This window comes from Octopus bimaculoides, chromosome 10 (assembly GCF_046866305.1).
Source record: "Octopus bimaculoides isolate indiv1 chromosome 10, ASM4686630v1, whole genome shotgun sequence".
In the NCBI taxonomy this organism is placed as follows: domain Eukaryota; kingdom Metazoa; phylum Mollusca; class Cephalopoda; order Octopoda; family Octopodidae; genus Octopus; species Octopus bimaculoides.
In genome coordinates, this window is record NC_142937.1 from 30319542 (window position 1) to 30342433 (window position 22892).

At 38.0% G+C, this 22892-nt stretch overlaps 1 protein-coding gene across 1 annotated transcript in view; it reads right to left on the bottom strand.

The window, feature by feature from the left end:
* Positions 1-10288: 10288 nt before the first annotated feature.
* LOC149133499 (organic cation transporter protein-like) overlaps positions 10289-22892 on the bottom strand; it is a 33442-nt gene continuing 20838 nt past the window's right edge. Inside the window, exons 7-10 of the mRNA XM_089359101.1 lie at positions 22641-22867; positions 16485-16666; positions 14473-14636; positions 10289-10520 (exon numbers count right to left, since the gene is read on the bottom strand). Of these exons, the coding sequence (XP_089215227.1) occupies positions 10442-10520; positions 14473-14636; positions 16485-16666; positions 22641-22867 (652 nt within the window). The 3' untranslated portion in view covers positions 10289-10441. The remainder of the gene's footprint in view (positions 10521-14472; positions 14637-16484; positions 16667-22640; positions 22868-22892) is intronic.

The window sequence follows — 22892 nt, forward strand, 5'->3', positions numbered from 1 at the left end:
CTCAACTTTTTCAGTGTCTTCACACCTACAATGAGCGAATCAATCCCGTTAAGTGTGTTTTCGGACAGACTTCTCTGGAATTCCTAGGTCATTAGATCGACTCTAATGCTATCCGACCTCTCTCCTCCAAAGTCGATGCAATTCAACACATCTCTCCTCCCACTTCTTTACGCCAACTGCGTCATTTCTTGGGAATCGTCAACTTCTACAGGAGATTCATACCTAAATGTGTAGACAAGTTACTTCCCTTGGCTCAACTATTGAAAGCAAAAAAAAAAAAAGTTCTATCACTTTATCTGCCGAGGCATTATCTTCTTTTGAGTCAAACAAGAAGGAAATAGCTTCTGTTCCCTTGCTTGCACATCCGGCTCCTGATGCTCGTCTCCCTTTAACAGTTGATGCATCGGATTCTGCAGTCGGTGCCGTTTTACAACATACTGTCGATAATCAAATTCGACCTTTGGCATTCTTTTCTCGTTAATTAAAACCAGCTGAACGTCGTTACAGTACGTTTGATCGTGAACTCTTAGCGATCTACCTGTCGGTTTGTCATTTTCAACATCAACTCGAGGGCCGAGATTTTGTGATTTATACTGATCACAAGTCTCTTACGTGTGCTCTGTCATCTAAATCGGACAGACACTCGCCTCGTGATTTTCGTCACCTGGACTACATTTTCCAGTTCACGAGTGACATTCGGCATATACCTGGAACAGAGAATGCGCCTGCTGACGCACTCTCTCGTCTCCCTGTGTGTTCTCTTTCATCTGCTGCAATCAATTTAATTGCCATTTCGCAGGATCAGCCAGCTCTGGACACATTGGATCTAACTTCTACCAAGTTGTCCTGTTGCAAGTTTGCCCATCTTCCACTTCCGTTTGCTGAAGGCACAATCCTTTGTGACACAGCTATTGGTTCTCCCAGGGCGTTTGTTCCTGCGAACCACCAGTGTTCCGCTTTTGATGCATTGCATTCACTGCAACATCCTGGCATCGCTGCCTCGGTGAAGCTTATTACTCTTTTTGTTTGCATTCCAATTAAAGGACATACTGAAAGCATTGTATATTTAGAAGTTCTACAAAATCAAACTGTGATTCATTGCAGGATTTGTTTTAATAATTGTTTACACTCACGTCATCTGATAGAATTTTTCTGAAAATATAATTTTTATCAGAACATACATACATACATACATACATACATACATACATGCATACATACATACATACATCATTATTATCATCGTCACCATCATCATTTAACGTCCGTTGTCCATTCTGGCATGGATTGGACGGTTGGACAGTTGGACGGTTGGACAGTTGGACGGTTCTACGACTGGATGCCCTTCCTAACGCCAACCACTCCGAGAGTATAATGAGTGCTTTTACGTACGACCAGCACGGATGCCATTTGTGCGACACTGGTATCTGCCACGACTGTGGTTTTGCTCAGCTTGATAGGTCTTCCTTTCAAGCACGACATATTGCGAAAGATCTCGGTCATTGCCTCGGTGAGGCCCAGCACTCGAAAGGAACTCAGTCACTTTGCCTCTGTGAAGCCCAACGATCGAAAGGTGCTTTTTACGTGCCACGGGTGGAAGTTACATGACACCAGCATCAACAACGACTACGATTTCACTTGGCCTGACGAGTTTTCTCAAGCACAGCACATCGCCAAAGGTCTCGGCCACTTGTCATTGCCTCTGCGAGGCACAAAGTTCGAAGATCATGCTTCACCACCTAATCCCATATCTTCATGGGTCTACCTCTACCACAGGTTTCCTCCACTTTACGTAGCTGTCCTCATCTGTACGCATCACATGACCATACCAGCCCAGTCGGCTCTTTTGCACACCACATCTGATACCTCTTATTCCCAACCTTTCTCTCAAGATGCTTACGCTCTGACGAACATGTACCCTGACATTTCACATTCAGCGAAACATACTGGCTTCATTTCTTTCAAGCCTACACTTGTCCTCGGCTGTCACAGCCCATGTTTCACTGCCATGTAGCATAGCTGTTCGCACACAGACATCATAAAATCTGCCTTTCATTCTGAGAGAGCGGCTCTTTATTGTCAGCAGAGGTAGGAGCTCGCTGAACTTTGCCCAGCCTAATCTTATACTCACAGCTACGCTCTCGGAGCATCTACCTCCACTACTTACTTGGTTACCTAGATAACAGAAGTTATCTACTACCTCTAGCTTGGTAGTTGATGGTACCTATTTTCTGTGCATTTTCGGTGTTTATTGTACTTGTGCATCTTCTACACACAAAAGCTATTTCCCCCGTTAACCTTCCTCTGATATTGCTGCACCTCTCATGTGTCCAAGGCTTACACTGGATGCATTAATGTACGCCTTTTCTACAGATCAAGCAAGGCCATTAACCTGAAGGGATTTGTGATTTATCTGCCTTCCTACTTACTAAGACTTTGATTTTTGCTAGGTTAATTCTAAGGTCCTTCGGTTCCCGACCTTGCTTCCATACTTAAAACTTCTCTAGGAGCTCCCAAAGGCAGCCTGTCTTAAATTCCTCTGTTATTGCTTGGAGGACTATAATAAGCAAGAGGGAGATGAGGATCGATCCTTGGCGAACCCTTACTTGAACTCTGAATTCTTCGCTGTATGTGCTGCCAACTCTAACCTTACTGGTAGCTTCCCTCTACATGGCTTGTACAGCTCTCACCAACCACTCATCTATCCCAAGTTTCCACATTGGCTACCAGATAAGGGATCGGAGGACCCTGTCAAAGGTTTTCTCTATGTCAACAAAAGCCAAGTACAGGGGTTTATCTTTGGCTATGTATTTCTCCTGCAGCTGCCTTACCAGAAATATAGCATCAGTGGTGCTTCTCCCTGGCACAAAACCAAAATGCATCTCATCTAGATTAACTCTCTCTCCCTAATTAGTCGGGCTTTGACTTTTTTTTGTAACTTTCATCACCTGATTCAACAGTTTCATACCTCTGTACTTATTTCTATCTAAGGCATCACCTTTACCTTTGTAGCAGTTGACTATAATGCTGCTACACTAGTCATTGGGTATGACTCCTTCGTTAACCACCTGATTTACAATACGGGTTACGAGACCATCATCCGCATCACCAGATATTCTAAGCATCCCAGCGGTGATTCCTGATGCTAAAGCTCGTTGAAAATCACGAGAGACTTAAGAAGCTTCATTCTGTTATGAAGGAGAGCAAAATATTTGCTAGTGAGTTCATGCATAATACCCAGGTTGAACAGCACGAGGGAAGTGCAGCAACTGTATTTACAAAGAAGGTGAAATCAATAGCAAAGCAAAATGCGTTTGAACAATTGGCTGATAGGTGGGAATAAAAACCTCTGCATGGCTAATATGTAGCCCGTAGCAAGTAAGCTGACGTAGACCAGAAGCACACCCATCAGTGGTTACGGAGTTCAGAGCTAAAGGCAAAGAATGAAAGCATTATTTTGGCTGCCCTAGATCAGAACTTATTGATCCGGAACTATCAAGCCATTGTGATGAAAAATAGTGTGGACCCAAAGTGCCAACACTGCAACGATGGAAACAGTGGACGACCTAATCTCTGGATGTAAAGTTTTAGCACATGTAGAGTACAAATCAAGACATGACAGCGTTGGCAAATATCTACACTGGATAATATGTTGACATTATAAAATCAAAACTGCTGGCAAATTGAACAAGCACCATCCTGAAGCTGTAACTGAAGGAGCGAACATAATGGTCCTTTGGGACTTTCCAGTATGTACAGACCAGACCATCAAAGCTAATTAACCAGATATTGTTGTGTAAGACCACAATAAAATATGTTTATTGATTGACATGAGCATACCCTGTGACCATAATATCTCGGCAAAAGGATTTGATAAACTCAGGAAATATGAAGATTTGCTAATCAAAATCGAAAGGATGTGGCATCTCAAGATGGTTACAATACCAGTGATTGAAGGAACACTTGGAATGATCATAAATGGAGCTGAAAATTATTTAAGAATGATCTCTGGCTTACCATCCATACAGGAAGTGCAAAAGATTGTCTTAACTGGTAACTGGTCACACGTATTGAGAAGACCATTGTCACTGTGAATTTTCTTTCCTTGTTCCCCCTTTATTTTCTTTGTTTACTTTTTTTATTTTTTACTTTGTCTTTCTTCCCCCTTTTCTCTATCACATGACGTTGTAAATGAACAATTTGGTGTTTTTATTTTAACGGCGTTTCTCTACCCTAGGTGTCAGGAAGACACTCAGCAAGGAATTGAAGCAGAATTGAAAGATGATAACAACAACAACAACAACAACAACAATAATAATGACGATGCTGATGATGAAGGCAATGCAACCTCAATCCAGCTATAAATACCTGGGAATACCTGAGGCAGAGGGAATCAAACACCACGACATGAAGGAAAAGACAAAAAGAGAATACCTGCGACGAGTGAGAAAAATACTGGCTTCAAAGCTGAATCAATCAGCACACACGTCCGTTATTTGTGACACATACACACACATAATATTCACGCTCTCTTAGTAAAAAAAAAAGTCGACACTATATGCCGTATACATTATTTTAATCATTTAGAAATATTTTTAACTGAATGTGATTTCATCATCCGGAGTTCGTTAATTTCCGTAAATTTTTTTATTTATTTACTTTTGTTTTAAAGTGAAAGAAAAAAAAATGGATCTTTTCAGTTTCGATCACAGATTTTTTAATTATTTTTTTTAACTAAACAGTTTAAAACTTCGTATACTGGTGTAATTTCTCACGCTGAACACGGTTTACTTTCAACAGTTTTGACAAAATTTCGTTTTTGGAAGTTATTTCGTGTTAAAGTTGTCGTATTTGGGTAATTTTAACCAATCAACGACGTGTATTCAGCTGAAGAAAGCTACTGCTCTTTGCGAAAGTAATCGAAGAGCAACAACTTTCGAGTCATCTCTATTAAATGTCACCACTCTGTTCTATATTATTTTTGTTTACTACCTGTATTGCATATTAAACGTTTTTTTTTTTTTTTTTTTTGCAAGGAGGTGTTTTCCTTACAAAATGAAACCACCGAAGAACTAAATTAAAATAGCGAGCTGCTGGAATGCCGGTTAAGTATTGCTAGAATCCATTGGAGTTAAAACCACCAAATATTTTAATTACATTCTTAACTGATCGAAAAGCAAAACAAAAATAAAACAAAACAGAGTACTGACATTTAGTAGAGATGACCCGGAAGTTGTTGCTCTTTGATTACTTTCGCAAACAGCTGTAACTTTTTTCAACTGAATATACGTCGTTGATTGGTTAAAATTACCCAGATACGACAATTTTAACACGAAATAACTTCTAAATATGAAATTTTGTCAAAAATGTTGAAAGTAAACCGTGTTCTGCGTGAGAAATTGCACCAGTATACGAAGTTTCAAACTGTTTAGTTAAAAAAAATATAGTTAAAAAAATCTGTGATCGAAACTGAAGGGATCCGAAAAAGTAAAAGATGTACGTACGTGTATATGAAAGGGACGTGTGTGTGTGAAGAGAGAGAGAGAGAGAGAGAGAGAGAGAGAGAGAGAGAGAGAGAAGAGAGGAAGATAAAGAGAAGAAGAGAGATAGTGAGTGAAGGGGTGTGTATATGTACATACATTCATACATATGCGTACATCTTCTTGTATGTACATGTGCATGTGTGTGTGTGAGAGAAAAAGCGATATAGAGAGAGAGAGCGAGAGAGCGCGCGATGAACGTGTGTGTTCTCATGTATGTGTAAGTGACACTCTTTCTCTCTCTCTCTCTCTCTCTCTCTCTCTCTTACACACACACGTCCATTTCATATACACGTTCATACATCTTTCACTTTCTCCTCTCTTTCACTTTAAAAGAAAAGTAACCGGTGATTTTCAGGATAAAAATTGTTAAAAAGAGGTTCTTATTTTTTTATTGCTCACAAGGGGCTAAACATAAAGGGGACAAGCAAGGACAGACAAAGGGATCAAGTCGATTAGATCGACTTGAGTGCGTAACTGGTACTTAATCTATCTACCCTGAAAGGATGAAAGGCAAAGTCGACCTCGGCGGAATTTGAACTCAGAACGTAACGGCAGACGAAATACCGCGAAGCATTTCGCCCGGCGTGCTAACGTTTCTGCCAGCTCGCCACCTGCTAAAACGAGGTTCTACTCATGTAAAACTCGCACACAAAACTTTTCAGAATTACCGATATGGCCAGAGGGAAAAAGTTTTCAATTTAGTTGCATTTAGCACAATTTCGCTTATTTATGATTAGATTGTATTAAATTTTCATTAGATTTAAGCCATTATTTTTTTTCTGTAAATTCTATTCTGACATTAAATGAGTCAACTTCGGAATGTTTACACTTTGTAACTCTCTAAGAAAAAAAAACAAAAAAACGGAAGAAAAAAAAACGCCGACAGTTCCAATAAAAGAAGTCCAGAAGTTACGTTAAATACATATACATGCATAAGTACCATGAATTCCCATTCTACAAAATGGCAAACAATTCCGTGAATACTTTACCGGGCAACGCTGGGTAGTAAGTCTAATATATATATATATATATATATATATATATATATATATATATATATATATATATTTATATATATATATATATATATATATATATATATATATATATATATATATATATATATATATATATAGGTAAATGATAGGATTGGTTCAATATTTCAGGGGTAGTCTGAAGTATCCAAGCAACCAGGGGATGTTTAAATCCGGAGGCACTCCTGGGAATTACTTGTGTGGGTACCGTCTTCGTTAGAAGGTATCCAGAGGCAGGTAATTTATTGTTTAAACCGCAGTTTATAATTATAACGAAGACGGTACCCACACAAGTAATTCCCAGGAGTGCCTCCGGATTTAAACATCCCCTGGTTGCTTGGATACTTCAGACTACCCCTGAAATATTGAACCAATCCTATCATTTATCTATCTATCTATCTATCTATCTATCTATCTATCTATCTATCTATCTATATATATATATATATATATATATATATATATATATTGAACTCCATGCAAATATGTATATATATATATATATATATATATATATATATTATATAATATAAGGAAAAAATTGATACAAAGTATGTAAATTTTTTCCTTAAATATAAAATACATTAATTATATTAAGGGCTAATTACTATAAGTAACGCCTCACGCTGTAATGGGACTCTAAAGTCGAACTACTTCAATAGATATTCACAGGTACCGAAAGCGAGGGAATGGACCTAGAAGTTCCTTTTAGAAAAAGGTTTAGTCGCATATCATTAGTGATTTCATGGTCAGCACGTATAATATATAGTATATACGTGTATATTCATTGAAGTCGTTTGACTTTAGAGTCCCATTACAGCGTGAGGCGTTACTTATACTGATATCCCTTAATATAATATAATATAATATATATATATATATATATATATATATATATATACATATGTACAAAATATGAGGTACGCCAGGTAAGCGCTGTAACGGATTACTGGGGCTCCAAGATTGTAGCCGAAACGGTAGTTATGGAGCCATTGCAGATTTCCGATGTTGCGGATAATTACTACCAAAGTTCCTCCCCAACAACTTTAGACTTTGAAACTACCAGACATCTACTACTCTTTTTAAATTCCTTTCTTTTCACTCTATTTTTTACCCCTATCTTCCTATATATATATATATATATATATATATATATGTGTGTGTGTGTGTGTGTGTGTGTGTGTGTGTGTGTGTGTGTGTGTGTGTATGTATGTATTATGTATATATATATATATATATATCTAATATAATATAATATATATATATATAAAGTTGTAGTGTATTGTCAACTTAATGTGACAATCCCAAGAAGGGAACACACTACTGCCGTTTAGCCCTAGGAAGCTGGACCGCTTCCTGTCGGCCTTGACACATTTACTGTGTCCTTAAGTTTGCGAGGGGAAGACAAGCTCCTCCACCCAGCCTAGCCAGCATTCAGGGACATGTTTCTGAGTCTTTGCTCGTCATCAGCCTGAAGTAGTTTGCCAGCTGGTTAAAGAAGCCTGTTTAGTTCTCGCAAACTTATATAATCATAGTGAAGTTTACTCACTGATCAGCAAAATTAGAAATATAATAGTTCTAAATCTCTCCAGGCTGATGACGAGCAAAGACTCAGAAACATGTCCCTGAATGCTGGCTAGGCTGGGTGGAGGAGCTTGTCTTCCCCTCGCAGACTTAAGGACACAGTAAATGTGTCAAGGCCGACAGGAAGCGGTCCAGCTTCCTAGGGCTAAACGGCAGTAGTGTGTTCCCTTCTTGGGATTGTTACATTAAGTTGACAATACACTACAACTTTATCGCTCCACTACTGCTTAAATCTCTCTGAGAGATTTAGAAATATTATATTTCTAATATATATATATATATATATATATATATATATATATATATATATATATATATATATATATATATATATATATATATATATATATATATATATATATATATGTATATGTGTGCATGTGTGCACGTTTGTATGCATGTATTCTGTATATCCATGTGCTTGTGTGTTCATGTTTGTGTGTGTGTGTGTGTGTGTGTATTTGTGTGTGTACCTCTGTCTTCTTGTATGTCTATGGTTTGTGTGACTATGTATGTGTGTGTTTATGCTCGTCTGTCTATATTACCTATGTACCTATCTATCTGTATATCTACCTGTCCATATGCGTATCCATTTACTCATATATATACATATACACATGCATATACATACATATATATATTTAGATAGACACACACGCATAGACACGCACACACAGATACACACCCACACAGATACACACCCACACGCCGACATAACGGCCTACTAACAACATTGTCAGTGTATATATAAACTGTGGGTATTGGAGTATGACACCTATGTATATTTCCTATTAAGTACTGGGGATGTTTCCTTAATGAATACCACCGAGTAAACCATGCGTATGACAAACACTTCAACAACAAACTCATGTGGAAGACACAGCAACAACAACAACAACAACAGCAACCTCCGCATGATAAGAATCAACACAGATACCCAAACAATGTCGACGGAATTGTCATGTCGGAATGTAAACTACCAGAGGACTTCGGTGCCAGGACACCGAAAAACAATACCGCCAACAACAACAACAATTACACGCCTGGTGTATACGGTGCAGTACAGTCAAATACAGATGAAATGCATGCTTTAGAGTTACCATGGAAATTCGCTACATATAAGGTCAGAAAAATTTGTAGCGTACACTCGAGTAAAACTCCTCTCCTCTTGCGGCGTCGGAGACATCGAAGTGAGCCGAGAATTCGGCTGAGGAGATGTTCAGATGCCGGGGACGCCTGGAAAAGTCAAACCGGTCCACAGCGCTTTGGCAGACGCCCGCAAAATGATCGACTGCTTGGAACTGGCCAGGAGCTGGCGTCCAGTGGGATGGTCGGCGGCCCAGGTCGGTGAAGCAGCCCTCTTCATTAGATGCAGGTGGAGTGTCGCGGAATAGCACACACAGCCTGACATGGCGCACAGAGCTGTGTATGTGGATATCAGCACGAGTCTGAAATTCGTTACTAGATGGAGTGAGGGGGATGAAGGGCAGACCCCCAACTGAGGAGGGAGCGCTCCGCCTCAGAGAGGGGTGAGACATCTAGGACCATTTCAGAGAGACTAAATGGACATCTGAGACAATATGATGACATAAAACAATCCTCCATACTCTACCAACGTGCCAAAGATCAGCATGGAGGCACTGTGGGTCAATTTGACATCGGCATCTTATCCAAGCACCAGAAGGACACAAAACTGAGGCAAGTACAAGAGTAAGTCATCATTAATGAAACATCCCCAGTACTAAATAGGAAATATACATAGAAGGTGTCATACCGCAATACCCACAGTTTACATATACACAGACAATGTTGTTAGTAGGTCGTTATGTCGGCGTGTGGGTGTAGGCGTGTCTGTGTGTGTGCCTGTATGTATTTGTAAATATATATATAGGTATGTATATGCTTGTGTATATGTATATATATGTGGGTAAATGGATACGCATATGGACAGGTAGATATACAGATAGATAGGTACATAGGTAATATGGACAGACGGGCACAAACACACACATACACACATACATACATACAAATGAAGACTGAAGCACATGACCATATACACACACGCACACTTCACACAAGGACACATATGGAGATACACATCCATGCATAACAGACGCACACACATAGTCACACAAACCTATAGACAGACGCACTCAAAAGAGCACGCACAAGGAGACAGAGGTACGTACACAAATGCACACACAAAAACACACAAACACGAACACATGCACATGGATATGCAGAATACATACATACATGCATACATACATACGTACATTAAGATTTTATATCCTCTTCAGGTTGTCTCGGTTTCATAGGGTGAGTTTCTTCCTTTAGAATTGCATCCTTTTTAGTACTGGAAGGGAAAAAGAAAGAAAGGAAAAGAGGAAAGAGCCAATCAGACATTTAGCAAAATAATGTTTAATATTTGAAATATGATGATAATAGTGATGATGATGATGATGAGGCGGAGGACGATATTGCTTCGGCTGATGATGCAGATGATGATGGGCAATATGATGATGATGATGATTAAGATTCTTATTAAATCAATGATGTTACTGTTGATGTTATTTGTGCAAACTTTCCCTACCTCTGCTGCTGCTCCTAGGAGTTAGCTAGTCTCAGCTCATATCCATTCAGGTTTCACTGACTCACTCGTTTTCCCCTCCTCTTTTTACTCGTTCAGTGTCCACCTTTCATTGCCCTGTATTAAACCCCAGGGGCATTACAAGGGCAGCGAACAAATGGGGACAAAGCAATCCCATTGTGAGTAAATGGCGAAAATGGGTTATTTTTATTCTACGGTAAATTTCAGGATAGGTAAAATTCGCTGTGGTGTATTCCACTAAGGTAAATTCTACTACGGTAAATTCCACTCGGAACATAACGGTCTACAGAAAACTAATTACACACGCCCTTGTTACACACTTCTCAACTAATAAGTCCGTTAGTTAAAGTATAAGTTTATGCCATTGTTACTCATTTTTTAACTGAATTTCACTGTACTACTAATTTTTTCTATACAGTTTAACTTTGAACTTTGAAACCATCAACCATAGCGACATTTATTACATCAGAGAATAACAAACGTAACCATTGCGACAAAGAGGATCATATATACAAAAAGAATGAAGATAACAGAAGCAAAACAAAAGTATATTGGCATTGTGAACGTTTTTACAAAGGTTGCAGGGCTAGACTACATACAACCTTCAATTCCAGTATACCAGAACTTATTTTTTCAACAGTTTCCCATAATCACTCAGCAAGCAGTGCACATGTTCGTTTCTACTCTAGGCACAAAGCTCGAAATTTTCGGGGAGGGGACCAGTCGATTAAATCGATTCCAGTACGCAACTGGTACTTAATTTATCGACCCCGAAAGGACGAAAGGCAAAGTCGACCTCGGCGGAATTTGAACTCAGAACGTAACAGCTGACGAAATACCACTAAGCATTTCGTCCGGCGTGCTAACCTTTCTTATTTCTTTACTGCACACAAGGGGCTAAACATAGAGGGGACAAACAAAGATAGACAAAGGGATTAAGTCGATTACATCAACCCCAGTGCGTAACTGGTACTTAACTTATCGACCCCGAAAGGATGAAAGGCAACGTCGACCTTGGCGGAATTTGAATTCAGAACGTAAAGACAGACGAAATACCGCTAAATATTTCGTCCAGCGTACTAACGTTTTTGCCAGCTCGCCGACCTAAGCAGTGCACATGTTAATGCCCGAAAGGCATTTAATGAAAAGTGAAGTAATGAAAACGGGCACAGTATCTTCACGGGAAGTAATAGCTACTGTTGTACGAAATCTCGATAAGGAAGCACAATCATTGTTGCAAACAATTCCTGGACTTTCACGTAACATACGTAACTGGAGGCAGCATACTTTAGGAATCCCAGCACTTCCAGCTTGTCGTTCAGGGTTTGAAATTCCTGATGCAGTTAAGTACTTAGAAAATGGGTCCTTGTTTTTGGTCTTTGATGAGTCAGACAAAAGCTTAGTTTTTTACTTAGAAAAATGCTTGGATGATCTAGAAAGCTCTGAAAATTGGGCCTGTGATGGGACTTTTAAGGTGTCTCCCAGTTTGTGGTGTCAGCTTTTAACGCTACATATCACCAGTGGAGGGTCATGTGTGCTCAGGCTATTTGCCTTACTTCCTGACAAAAAGGAAGCCTCATATCTTCGAGTTGTGTCTGCTGTGCGGGATTTAAGGGCAAATTGTCGACCAGCGATCTGTCTCATGAACTTTGAAAAAGCTCTCCACAATTCATTTGCTTCTGTGTTTCCGCATTTAGAAGTAGTTGGGTGTGTTTTACATCTCCGATCGTCTGTTTGGCGGAAGGTATCTGCACTTGGTGAGAGTAGGAGATACATCATGGATGAAGGATTTCAGCTTAAAATTAAGTGTTTTTGCGCTTTAGCATTTTTGCCAATTGAAGACGTTGTCAATGGATTTGAAGATTTGTCTGATGTGAAAGCATCCCTTCTGAGTTTATCACTTATTTTGAGAATTCATACATCGGGACTGTAAAGGGACGCGGTCTTCGTCGACGAAGAGAAACCCCATAGTTTCCTATCGAACTCTGGAATATACGTGACCGCGTTTTAAATGTCTTGCCAAGAGCAAATAATTCGGTAGAAGGTTTCCACAATGTTGTGTGGTCATCGATAAAATCCGCACATCCAAATTTATGGAAACTTTGCAATGCTCTTAAGACTGAAGAAGGTTTAAGTCAGACGAAAATTTTGCACATTCGACATGGGGACTCGACAAAAAAAAAATGTCCTATCAAACGATTGATGACTAAAGAAGCTAGTTGAAAATCATCAATCTGAAAACACTCAGCGATTTTTAAGAACTGTTGCACGCAATTTGTCATAAAAGTATTTTCTTCAAATATATTAAACATTTTTTCATAACTTTATTTTTATGTACACGCCATCATTTTTGTGTAAATATGTGAATAAAATGTTATCTAAAATGTATTCATATTACTTACAGTGAAGTTTATCGTATTGGAATTTATATATATATAAATTTCGTTTTTGGTTGGTTTGCAAGATTCCTTATGTGACTTCGTGTGTGGAATCATATTCTGTTGTGTCTGGGGAGAGTCATTCTCTTTTAGTACCTTATTATTTAACACACTCACCGGTAAAATTTCCACTCAGTTCTTTCTTTAATTTTCTAAAATTTTCGTTGTGTCTTGCAACTTTTTCAACACTATTGAGTCAAAACTATTGAAAAGGTTGAAAGACACAACGAAAAGTTTAGAAAAATAAAGAAGGAATTGAGTGGAAACTTTACCGGTGAGTGTGTTAAACAATAAGGCACTAAATGAGAATGACTCTCCCCAGACACAACAGTGTGCGTTTGTGAAAATTTATATATGTACATATATTATTATATATGTATTACTATTATTATATATATTATTATTATTATTATTTTTTCTTTTTTCTTTTCCTATATATATATATATATATGTATGTATGTATGTATGTATAGATAGATAGATAGATAGATAGATACATACATACATACATACATACATACATACATACATACATACATACATACATACAACAAACTTCATACAGTTTCCGTCTACCAAATGCTCTCAGAAGGCTTTGGTTGGCCAGAGGACATAACAGAAAACACTTTCTCAAGGTGTCATGCAGTGGGACTGAAACTGAAACCACGTGGTTGGGAAGCAAACTTCCTACCATACAATCACTTTATTCAATTTTTCTTTTGGAATTTTGTACCTCTAAGAACTTTGAGTCCAGAGCAACTGTCCTTTGGTTTTGCCCATGTTACAGTACTGCTAACCACAACAGCTAATCTTTCCTTCCCAGGACATTGTTCCAAAACAATCTGTTTTGTTTTCTGGCCATGGTCCCTCAATATTCAATGTGTCCTTCCTTTTTCTTTCAGGTGACAGAGTGTAATTTCTAGCAGGTCGAATGATCGATTAAAGGATTGCTTCTTGGTTCATAATGATGATGATGATGATGATGATGATAATTACTATGTTGCTGATGGTGATGGTTATGATGATGATAATGATGACAACAGTGATGATGATGGCAATGATGTTGACAATGATGATGATGATGATGACGATGATAATTATATTGGCGATGGTTATGTTGATGAAAACGGTAATGATGATGATGATGATGATGATTATATTGATGATGATGGTAATCATGATGCTACTACTGATGGTGATGATGATGATGATGGTGGTGGTGATGATGATGGTGTTTAAATCATATGAGAGACACCTACGCTAACTCCAGTTCTCCAGATTTGGTCAAATCATTGAAGTTGTCCATCATTTTCCGGTTGTTTGTTTCAGGTAACAACAGTGTCAATAGCCCCGCGATTATGGAAAGTGCTCCCATAAGAATCATCGGCATTATTCGACCAACCTTACCAGAAACCAAATCTGACTGAAAAAAACCCCAGAAAAAAGCAGCAAATTAAAAACATGTTTCGTTTATTTTGTTGTTGTTGTTGTTTGGTCCCAGATCATTATACATATATATATATATATATATATATATATACTATTTATATATATATATATATATATATATATATATATATATATATATATATATATATATATATAACAGGTAGGATGCCTCTGTGTGTGTGTGTGTGTGTGTGTGTGTGTGTGAATGTACTTTATGCACGTCCACAAATTAGCACGCATGTCGCTCCAATTTTAGAAGGACATTGGTCACGACCATGGCTGTGCTTTTGTCAAATTACTTTTCCCTAGTTACCTCCGGATAGCTTTACAACCATAATTTTTACCAATTTTCACGTTGGTGAAATCCGTAAGTTTGCAACATGAGTTAAGTTCCCTGTCTTATAGTTTAATTCTCCCTACTACAATGCCTCCGATAAAAAATTAGATTTGGACTACCTAAGCAATCTCAGCGTAGGAGAAGGGAAAGAGCAGAAGAGACTGACTCTCAGCAGACCCATTAGTAAAATATTAGAACTTTTTTGGTCAAAACTTGGCAATAAGAGCTTGCGGATATTCCGCTACAAAACATTCCATAACATCGAAGCAGTAACTTTCATAAACCAGGGTATAGTTTTGAAGGCTCTTTCTGAACTCAGTCAACGACGGGTATTTCTGCTAGTATATATATATATATATATATATATATATATATATATATATATATATATATATATATATATATATATATATATATATATATATATATATATATATTATATAGATAGATAGATAGATAAAAAAAAAACAAGAAGTGCGTTACGTGAATGAGGTTTTCAGAAGTCAAACACTTATAGTAATAAACAAATGAATGGAAAAAGACACGAAGGTGAGGTTGAAAAACGTATACTAAATGCACAGATGAATGGAGAACAAACACAGAAAGTCACTAACTCCTCATCAGTTATCGACCAAGGGGTCAGGTGCAATTTCGTGCCATTATTGATAATATTTCTTCCCTTCTGGAGGCAACCAGCAAGATAACTTGAAGGGAGTGTAACAAATAAAATGAAAAAGGGATACGGAAATGGACAAACGTAATTCGAGACGACACTGTTAGTGGACGGACGAGGAACAAAATAATGAGATAAATAAACAGAATATGACCTTAGGGTCAAGCGAAGACAACAACAACAAAAATATTAATACATGTATAGGAAAAAAATTATAATACATATACATATAGCAGCTTAATAATTCAAATTCTGGCCCAAAGCCAGCAATTTTAGGGGAAGTTGGGGTTGGTCAACTACATCAACCCTAAGAACTAACTGGTACTTGTTTTATCGATCCCGAAAAGATGAAAGGCAAAGTTGACCTCAGTGGAATTTCAACTCAGAATGTAAAGACGGACGAAAAGCTGCTAAGCATTCGTTCCAGTCTGTTAATTATTCTGCCAGCTCACCACCTGAAGTAGTAGCTTAATAATGACAAAGTTATTTCACTAAATTCTTCGTTATTTCAAAATTAATTGAAACAAAAGGTTGTTTATTTCAGAAATGTGGTAAGAAAAGGCTCAGCTATTTTACTAAATTTTTTGAAACAAATACAGTGTTTCATCCCAAATACGGTAACAAAAGGTTTATAGCCATTGTGCCTGGTCTGACGGATAATATTCCCTTATTCGTATGTTGTTATGTAAATCCATGGAAAGATAAGCCTAGCTCTGTCTCTTTACTAGTTGTACTGGTCCCATGATGGGTGGACTAGCAAAGGGGGCGAACAACAAAGCAAATACGAAGTCTGAAAGAATCTAAATACTTACAAAATTGAGAGTGTAAGGTGCCAAAGCGCCGCCAATACGAGCAAAGGTTGACAAAGCCCCCAATGCACCGTTTCTTATACAAGTTGGATATAATTCCAAAGTGTATAAATACACAATTCCAAAAGCTGCAGAGATAAACAAACGGCCTAACATTGAACTGGCAGTTAATATCCATCGATGGGCTGAAAAACAAAAAATTATAAAATATAGAACATTAAGTAAAAAAGAAACAAAAGCCATCCCTTTTCGGTATTTCCTAGGCATGTGGACCCTTAATATAATTCTCAGATAAAATCAAAATGACACCATAGCTAACTAAGCTGTACATAATTTCAATATGCGGGCTTCTCTACAGTTTTCATCTACCCAGTCTCATTCATAAAGCACAGGCCCTCACAGATTGTGGGTTGGTGCCCAGCATGCTAGAAGCCCACAAGGAGTGAGTTACCCCTTAGCTTTCGCTAAAGCCTGTCTCTAGAAACCCCATTGAAACCCAAGCTATGTCTCCTTCAATAATTGGCAGAGACTTGGTCAGTGAATCCTCTGCGATGGTCAACAAACAACAGCAAGATGAGCTGTTATGGATCACACTCTCCCAAAGTGTGTGTGTGTGTGTGTGTGTGTGTGTGTGTGTGTGTGTGTGTGTGTGTGTGTGTGTGTGTGTGTGTGCATGTGACTGGGGACCACATGGGAACTCGTGCCTCCCTTGAAACGCCTGTCAGAGCTGGTTCAATCCATTTGTAGTTCGCATCAATACAACAACAACAACGACAACAATAATGTTATCTTGAAATAGGAGTTGCGGTTCTATTGGTAAAATCCCAAATTTGTAATAATGTATATATATTATATATACATATACATACATATATATTATATATATATATATGTATGTATATGACAAAATGAGATAACAAAGCCAAGGCTGAGAGGAGTTTTCAGGACATTTATAAGGAAGAAGACATAGAAATAGCCTTAGAGCTGTTTCTGGGATATTATGGATATCCCTTCATCAGAGACGATATGAGATGGTTAAATAGAGGTAAATATTTGAGTTCGAAATGAGGAATTGGACTCCAACTCCCCCAACAACTTCGAGTCTAACATAGCAGCCTCTAATAAACAAAAGCTTTCTCTCTACTATCAAAACTCACACTATAACACTATAATACTATAACAACTCTGAATATACGAGTGACCAACGTATACACATTTCCAGCATTGAACCCCATGCGTTAGACCACAAACATGACCCAAACTATCCTACTAACACTATCCAGAATACTACCACAACTTCCACCATCTCTACAGAAAGAATAATTAACAACAACGATTGCAATAATAACGATAATAGGAGTAATAATAATACTAATAACTTAGACCATTCTACCCCCATCTCTAACCTCTCCGCTGGCAGTATTATCTCCTCTATTCCTGAACATAATCCCCAAAATGCACCCACTTGTAACTGCCGTCCTGAGTTCATCTACCCTCTGCATACCCATTCTAGAAGATATAATCTAATTTATAAATGCGTGTGTAAACTGGGAATGCATACAATGAGCTTCTCTGCCGTAGGTGTACGGAAAACACTTGGCGAGAAATGGAAGAAAATTTGAAGAAAGAAGAAAAAAACATATTATTATTATTATTATTATTATTATTATTATTATTATTATGAATGTTGTTGTTGTTGTTGTTGTTGTTGTTGTTGTTGTTGTTGTTGTTGTTATTATTATTGTTATTATTATTATTATTGTTATTATTATTATTATTGTTATTATTATTATTATTATTATTATTATTATTAATGTTGTTATTATTATTATTATTATTATTATTATTACTACTATTATTATTATTATTATTATTATTATTATTATTATTATTATTATTATTATTATTATTATTAATGTTGTTGTTATTATTATTATTATTATTATTATTATTATGAATGTTGTTGTTGTTATCATCATCATCATCATCATCATCATCATCATTATTATTATTATTATTATTATTATTATTATTGCTGCTGCTGCTGCTGCTGTTGCTGCTGCTGCTGCTGTTGTTGTTGTTGTTGTTGTTGTTGTCGTCATCATTATTATTAAAATGAACCTATTTGGTATTGCATCAAATGTGGAGCGATTCCTTGGAAAAAGTATGGCGAAATGGAGGAGGGAACTGACAGCATATGGAATACGTTTAGGGACAATAGAAATCAGGAGAGGCATCTTCCAAGCGGACTGCCTGTCCTCACTGATCTTTGTACTGTGCATGATATTACTAACACTGAGGAATGCAAAGGCTGGGTTTGTATTCAAAAGCCGCCAACAAAAAGTAAACCCCTTGTTTTTCATGGATGACCCCAAACTTTATGGTAAAGATGAATCCCAAGTCAGTTCCCTCGTTGATACGGTGTACATCTTCAGCGCTGATATCAGAATGGAGTTCGGACTGAAAAAGTGTGGTGTGTTAGTCTTGAAGAGAGGCAAAATCAAATGTATGGACGGGCCAACGATACCGTCGGGGGAGGTTATGAAACAGATAGAAGAGACGGGCTTATAAGTACTTGGGGATTTTGGAAATGGATAAATTGATGGAGAAAGAAGTGGCAGAAAAATTTACGGTGGAGTACTTATGCAGACTGAGACTGATCCTTAAGTCGAAATTAAACGGTCGAAATAAGATTGAAGCTAATAGCACCTGGGTATTTCACTCCTTAGATATGGAGCAGGGGTAATCGCATGGACAGTAGACGAACTAAACAGCTTAGACAGAAAGACAAGGAAGTTGCTAACTAGATATGGTTCCCTCCACCCAAAAAGCGACACAGACAGATTCTATGTACCAAGAAAAAGAGGAGGAGGAGGACTGATTAGATCGAACACAAAAGAAAACAATATAGCATGGTATGTAAAAAATGCCACAGAACCGCCATTATTGGAAGTAGGAAGGTCAGGCTTGTGTAGGATGGAAGATTGCAAAGATAAAGCACTATACAAGAAACTGAAAACGAATGAAACTGAAAATAGGTGGGTAAAGAAAACAATGCATGGTCAATTTCATAGAGATATTGAAGATATGACAGACAGAGAAAAGATGGCTGTGGATGACTAAAAGTGATTTAAAACCGGAAAGGGAGGTTCTAATCTGTGCTGCTCATGAGCAGGCACTAAGAACGAATTTCATCAAATACGGAATAGACAACACATCAGAAAGTGATAAGTGCAGAATTTGTGGACAAAACGGTGAAACCGCATGGCATATTACCAGCCAATGTACACCACTAGCCCAGAAAGAATATAAGAGACGCCACGACAATATAGCCAGGCTTGTCCATTGGACACTTTGCAACAAGTATGGACCTGACAGCAAAAAATTGGTACGAACATAACCCGAAGGTATCATCGAAATGATAATGCAAAGATCCTATGGAATTTTATGATTCAGTGCGACCATGAGATAGAGAATAGGAAGCCAGACATTGTGTTAATTGAGAAAGAATGCAAACGATGCTGGATTATAGATATAGCATGCTCAGCTGACAACAAAGTATGCGATAAGGAAGAAAGAAAAGTCGAGAGATATAACAGGTTAGCTTGGGAGGTTAAGCAGTTGTGGTCGATGAAAAAGGTTGTAGCAGTACTAATAATTGTCGGAGCCCTGGGAACAGTGAACAAAAATCTTCAAAAGTACATGGAACAAATAGCAATATGGGTGGAGCAATTGCAGAAAACAGCACTGCTTGGGAACCGCACGAGTAGTCTGGATGGTGCTCGAAAAATAACAGGTGTTATCTTAGTTCACTGGTAGTGAACAACTGGCACCGTAGTACAGCGTTAGAAGCTGTGCAAAGACAATAAAATAATAATAATAATAATAATAATAATAATAATAATAATAATAATAATAATAATAATAATAATAATAATAATAATAATAAGCTGAGCAAATACAATGAATAATAATGATGATCACGATGATGATAATAACAACAACAATAATAATAAAGGTAACTACACAAATGATAAAAAAGCAGTTAAGAAAATTCCAAAATTGGAAGAGACCAGGACTGTATGGGGTCCAAGGTTATTGGATGAAGAAGCTGAGAGGACTCCATGAAAAGATAGCAACAGTTAGATGAGTGGTTATAGGAAGGCGCAGTACCTACCTGGATGACAAAGGGAAAGACATTGTTATGTGCCAAGGATCCTGAAAAGGGGAATGTTGCATCCAACTTTCGACCAATACCGTTTATTCCGCTAATGTAGAAACCAATGTGAGGTGTTTTGGCTGGTGAACTGTAGAGATACTTGGAAAGAAGTGGGCCGCTGCCTATTGAACAGAAAGGGTGCCGAAAAAGGAGCCGGTGAACGAAGGATCAGCTTTTAATTGATAAGGAACTGCAAGAGAAGACACACTAACCTGAGCATGGGTTGACTATCGTAAAACATACGATATGATACAACACTCCTGGATAATAAGAACAATGGAAATGTATGGAGTAGCAGAAAACAGGAGAGGCCTTATATGGAATAGCATGAAATGTTGGAAAACGGAATTGACAGCAGGGAATCAAGTATTAGGAGAGGTGAAAATCAAGAGAAGAATCTTCCAGGGGAACAGTGTGTCCCCACTGATCTATGTACTGAGAATGATCCCTTGAATGAAATACTACAGAAAACAAAGTTTGGGTATGATCTGGGAAGAGGTAAGAGAAAACTAAACCACTTGCTACTCATGGACAACCTGAAACAAGTCACAAAAACTGAGGCCGAACTGGACAGCCTAGTCCAGTCTGTGCGGATTTTCGCTAATGATATTAAGATGGAGTTTGGACTCTCAAAATGTGCTGCGATGGGGATGAGACGACGAAAGCTTGTCAGGACAGAAGGCAAATGGTTGACAAGTAGTGAAATGATGAAGGCAATTGAACCCCAGTCTAGCTATAAATACCTGGGAATACTTGAGGCAGATAGAATCAAATACAAGGGGTCAAAGAGAAAGACAAAAAGAGAGTACTTGTGGCGAGTGAGAAAAATATTGGCTTCAAAGCTGAATGCCAGAAACCTAAGTCTGGCAGTAAACTCACGCGCAGTTGCAGTAGTTCGGTATGGCACTGGAATCCTGAAGTGGATAGAAGAGAAGCTAAAGAAGAGGGACAGGAAGTCAAGAAAGCTCCTAATGATGCATGGAGTCCTTCATCCATGTGCAGACACTTATCGTCTATACACGAAGAGAGTAAATAGAGGAAGAGGACTGATAAGTGTGGAAGATCTGCGTGCGTATCGAACTCGAGAGATTAATGACATAGCAAGCCCAAAGTAAGGAAACCTTGCTAGTGACATTTAGGAATGAGGGACTATTGAGAGCAGAGAAGAAAAAAAGGAAAAAACAAAGGAAGAAGAACAAAAAGGACATGAAGAAGAATTACACAGGAAGGGCCAACACAGTCAATTCCATGGAGCCACAACAGAAGTTGCTGGAAAAAATTGGTGGGATTGGCTGAAGAAAGGAACACTAAAAAAAAGAGAGTGGATGAAACCATTGTCCATATGACGAACGAATGCCCTAGACTTGCCCAAAACCACTACAGGTTGTGGTGGCATGATCAGGTAGTGAAAGGGCTACATTGGAAACTGTGCGACAAGTGGGGGCTAGAGAGAGGCAAGACATGATATGAACACAAACGGCAGAGTGACGGAGTCGGAGACTAACAAAATCCTCTGGGATTTCCCAATCTAAAAAGATCAGGCACTTGAACATATGTGCTATATAGTTAATGTTGCATGCCCCTTTGATCCACAAATAGTCAAGAAGTAAGGCAAAAAGATCGATAAATACAACCCTTTTAAGTACGAAATAGCCCAGCTATGGAAAATGAAGAAGGTGAAGATAATGCCAATTATTGTTGGGTCCTTGGGGACAGTATCAGACGACATCAAGGGGAATATAAAGGAAATAGTAATGGAGTGCCCCGTATAACTGTTACAAAATGTTTGCCTCCTTGGCACGGCCAGAATAATCAGGAAAGTATTAGATAGCTGTTGGCTGCAGGTAGTAATCCCACTACGTATGCAAGACTCCAAGAGTTCCAGCAAAACTTGTGATAAAAAGAAATAATAATAATAATAATAATAATCTTTTCTTTACCTTTAGTGCCATAGAGGATTGGAAATATTCCAGCAATACAAACGACTCCAGCCAAAACCATCATGCTAGTATGCATTTTTTTCCTTCCAAAACGATTTAACAGAAGGATGCATAGAGCGTAGGCCGGAAATTCGACAATCGAATTCAAAAAAAAATTCATGTAGAGATTGCCATACAATTTGCCAACATTAAAAGTAAGGCCGTAATATACCAAGCTCACAATCATCCTATATAAAAGAAGTGAAACATTTT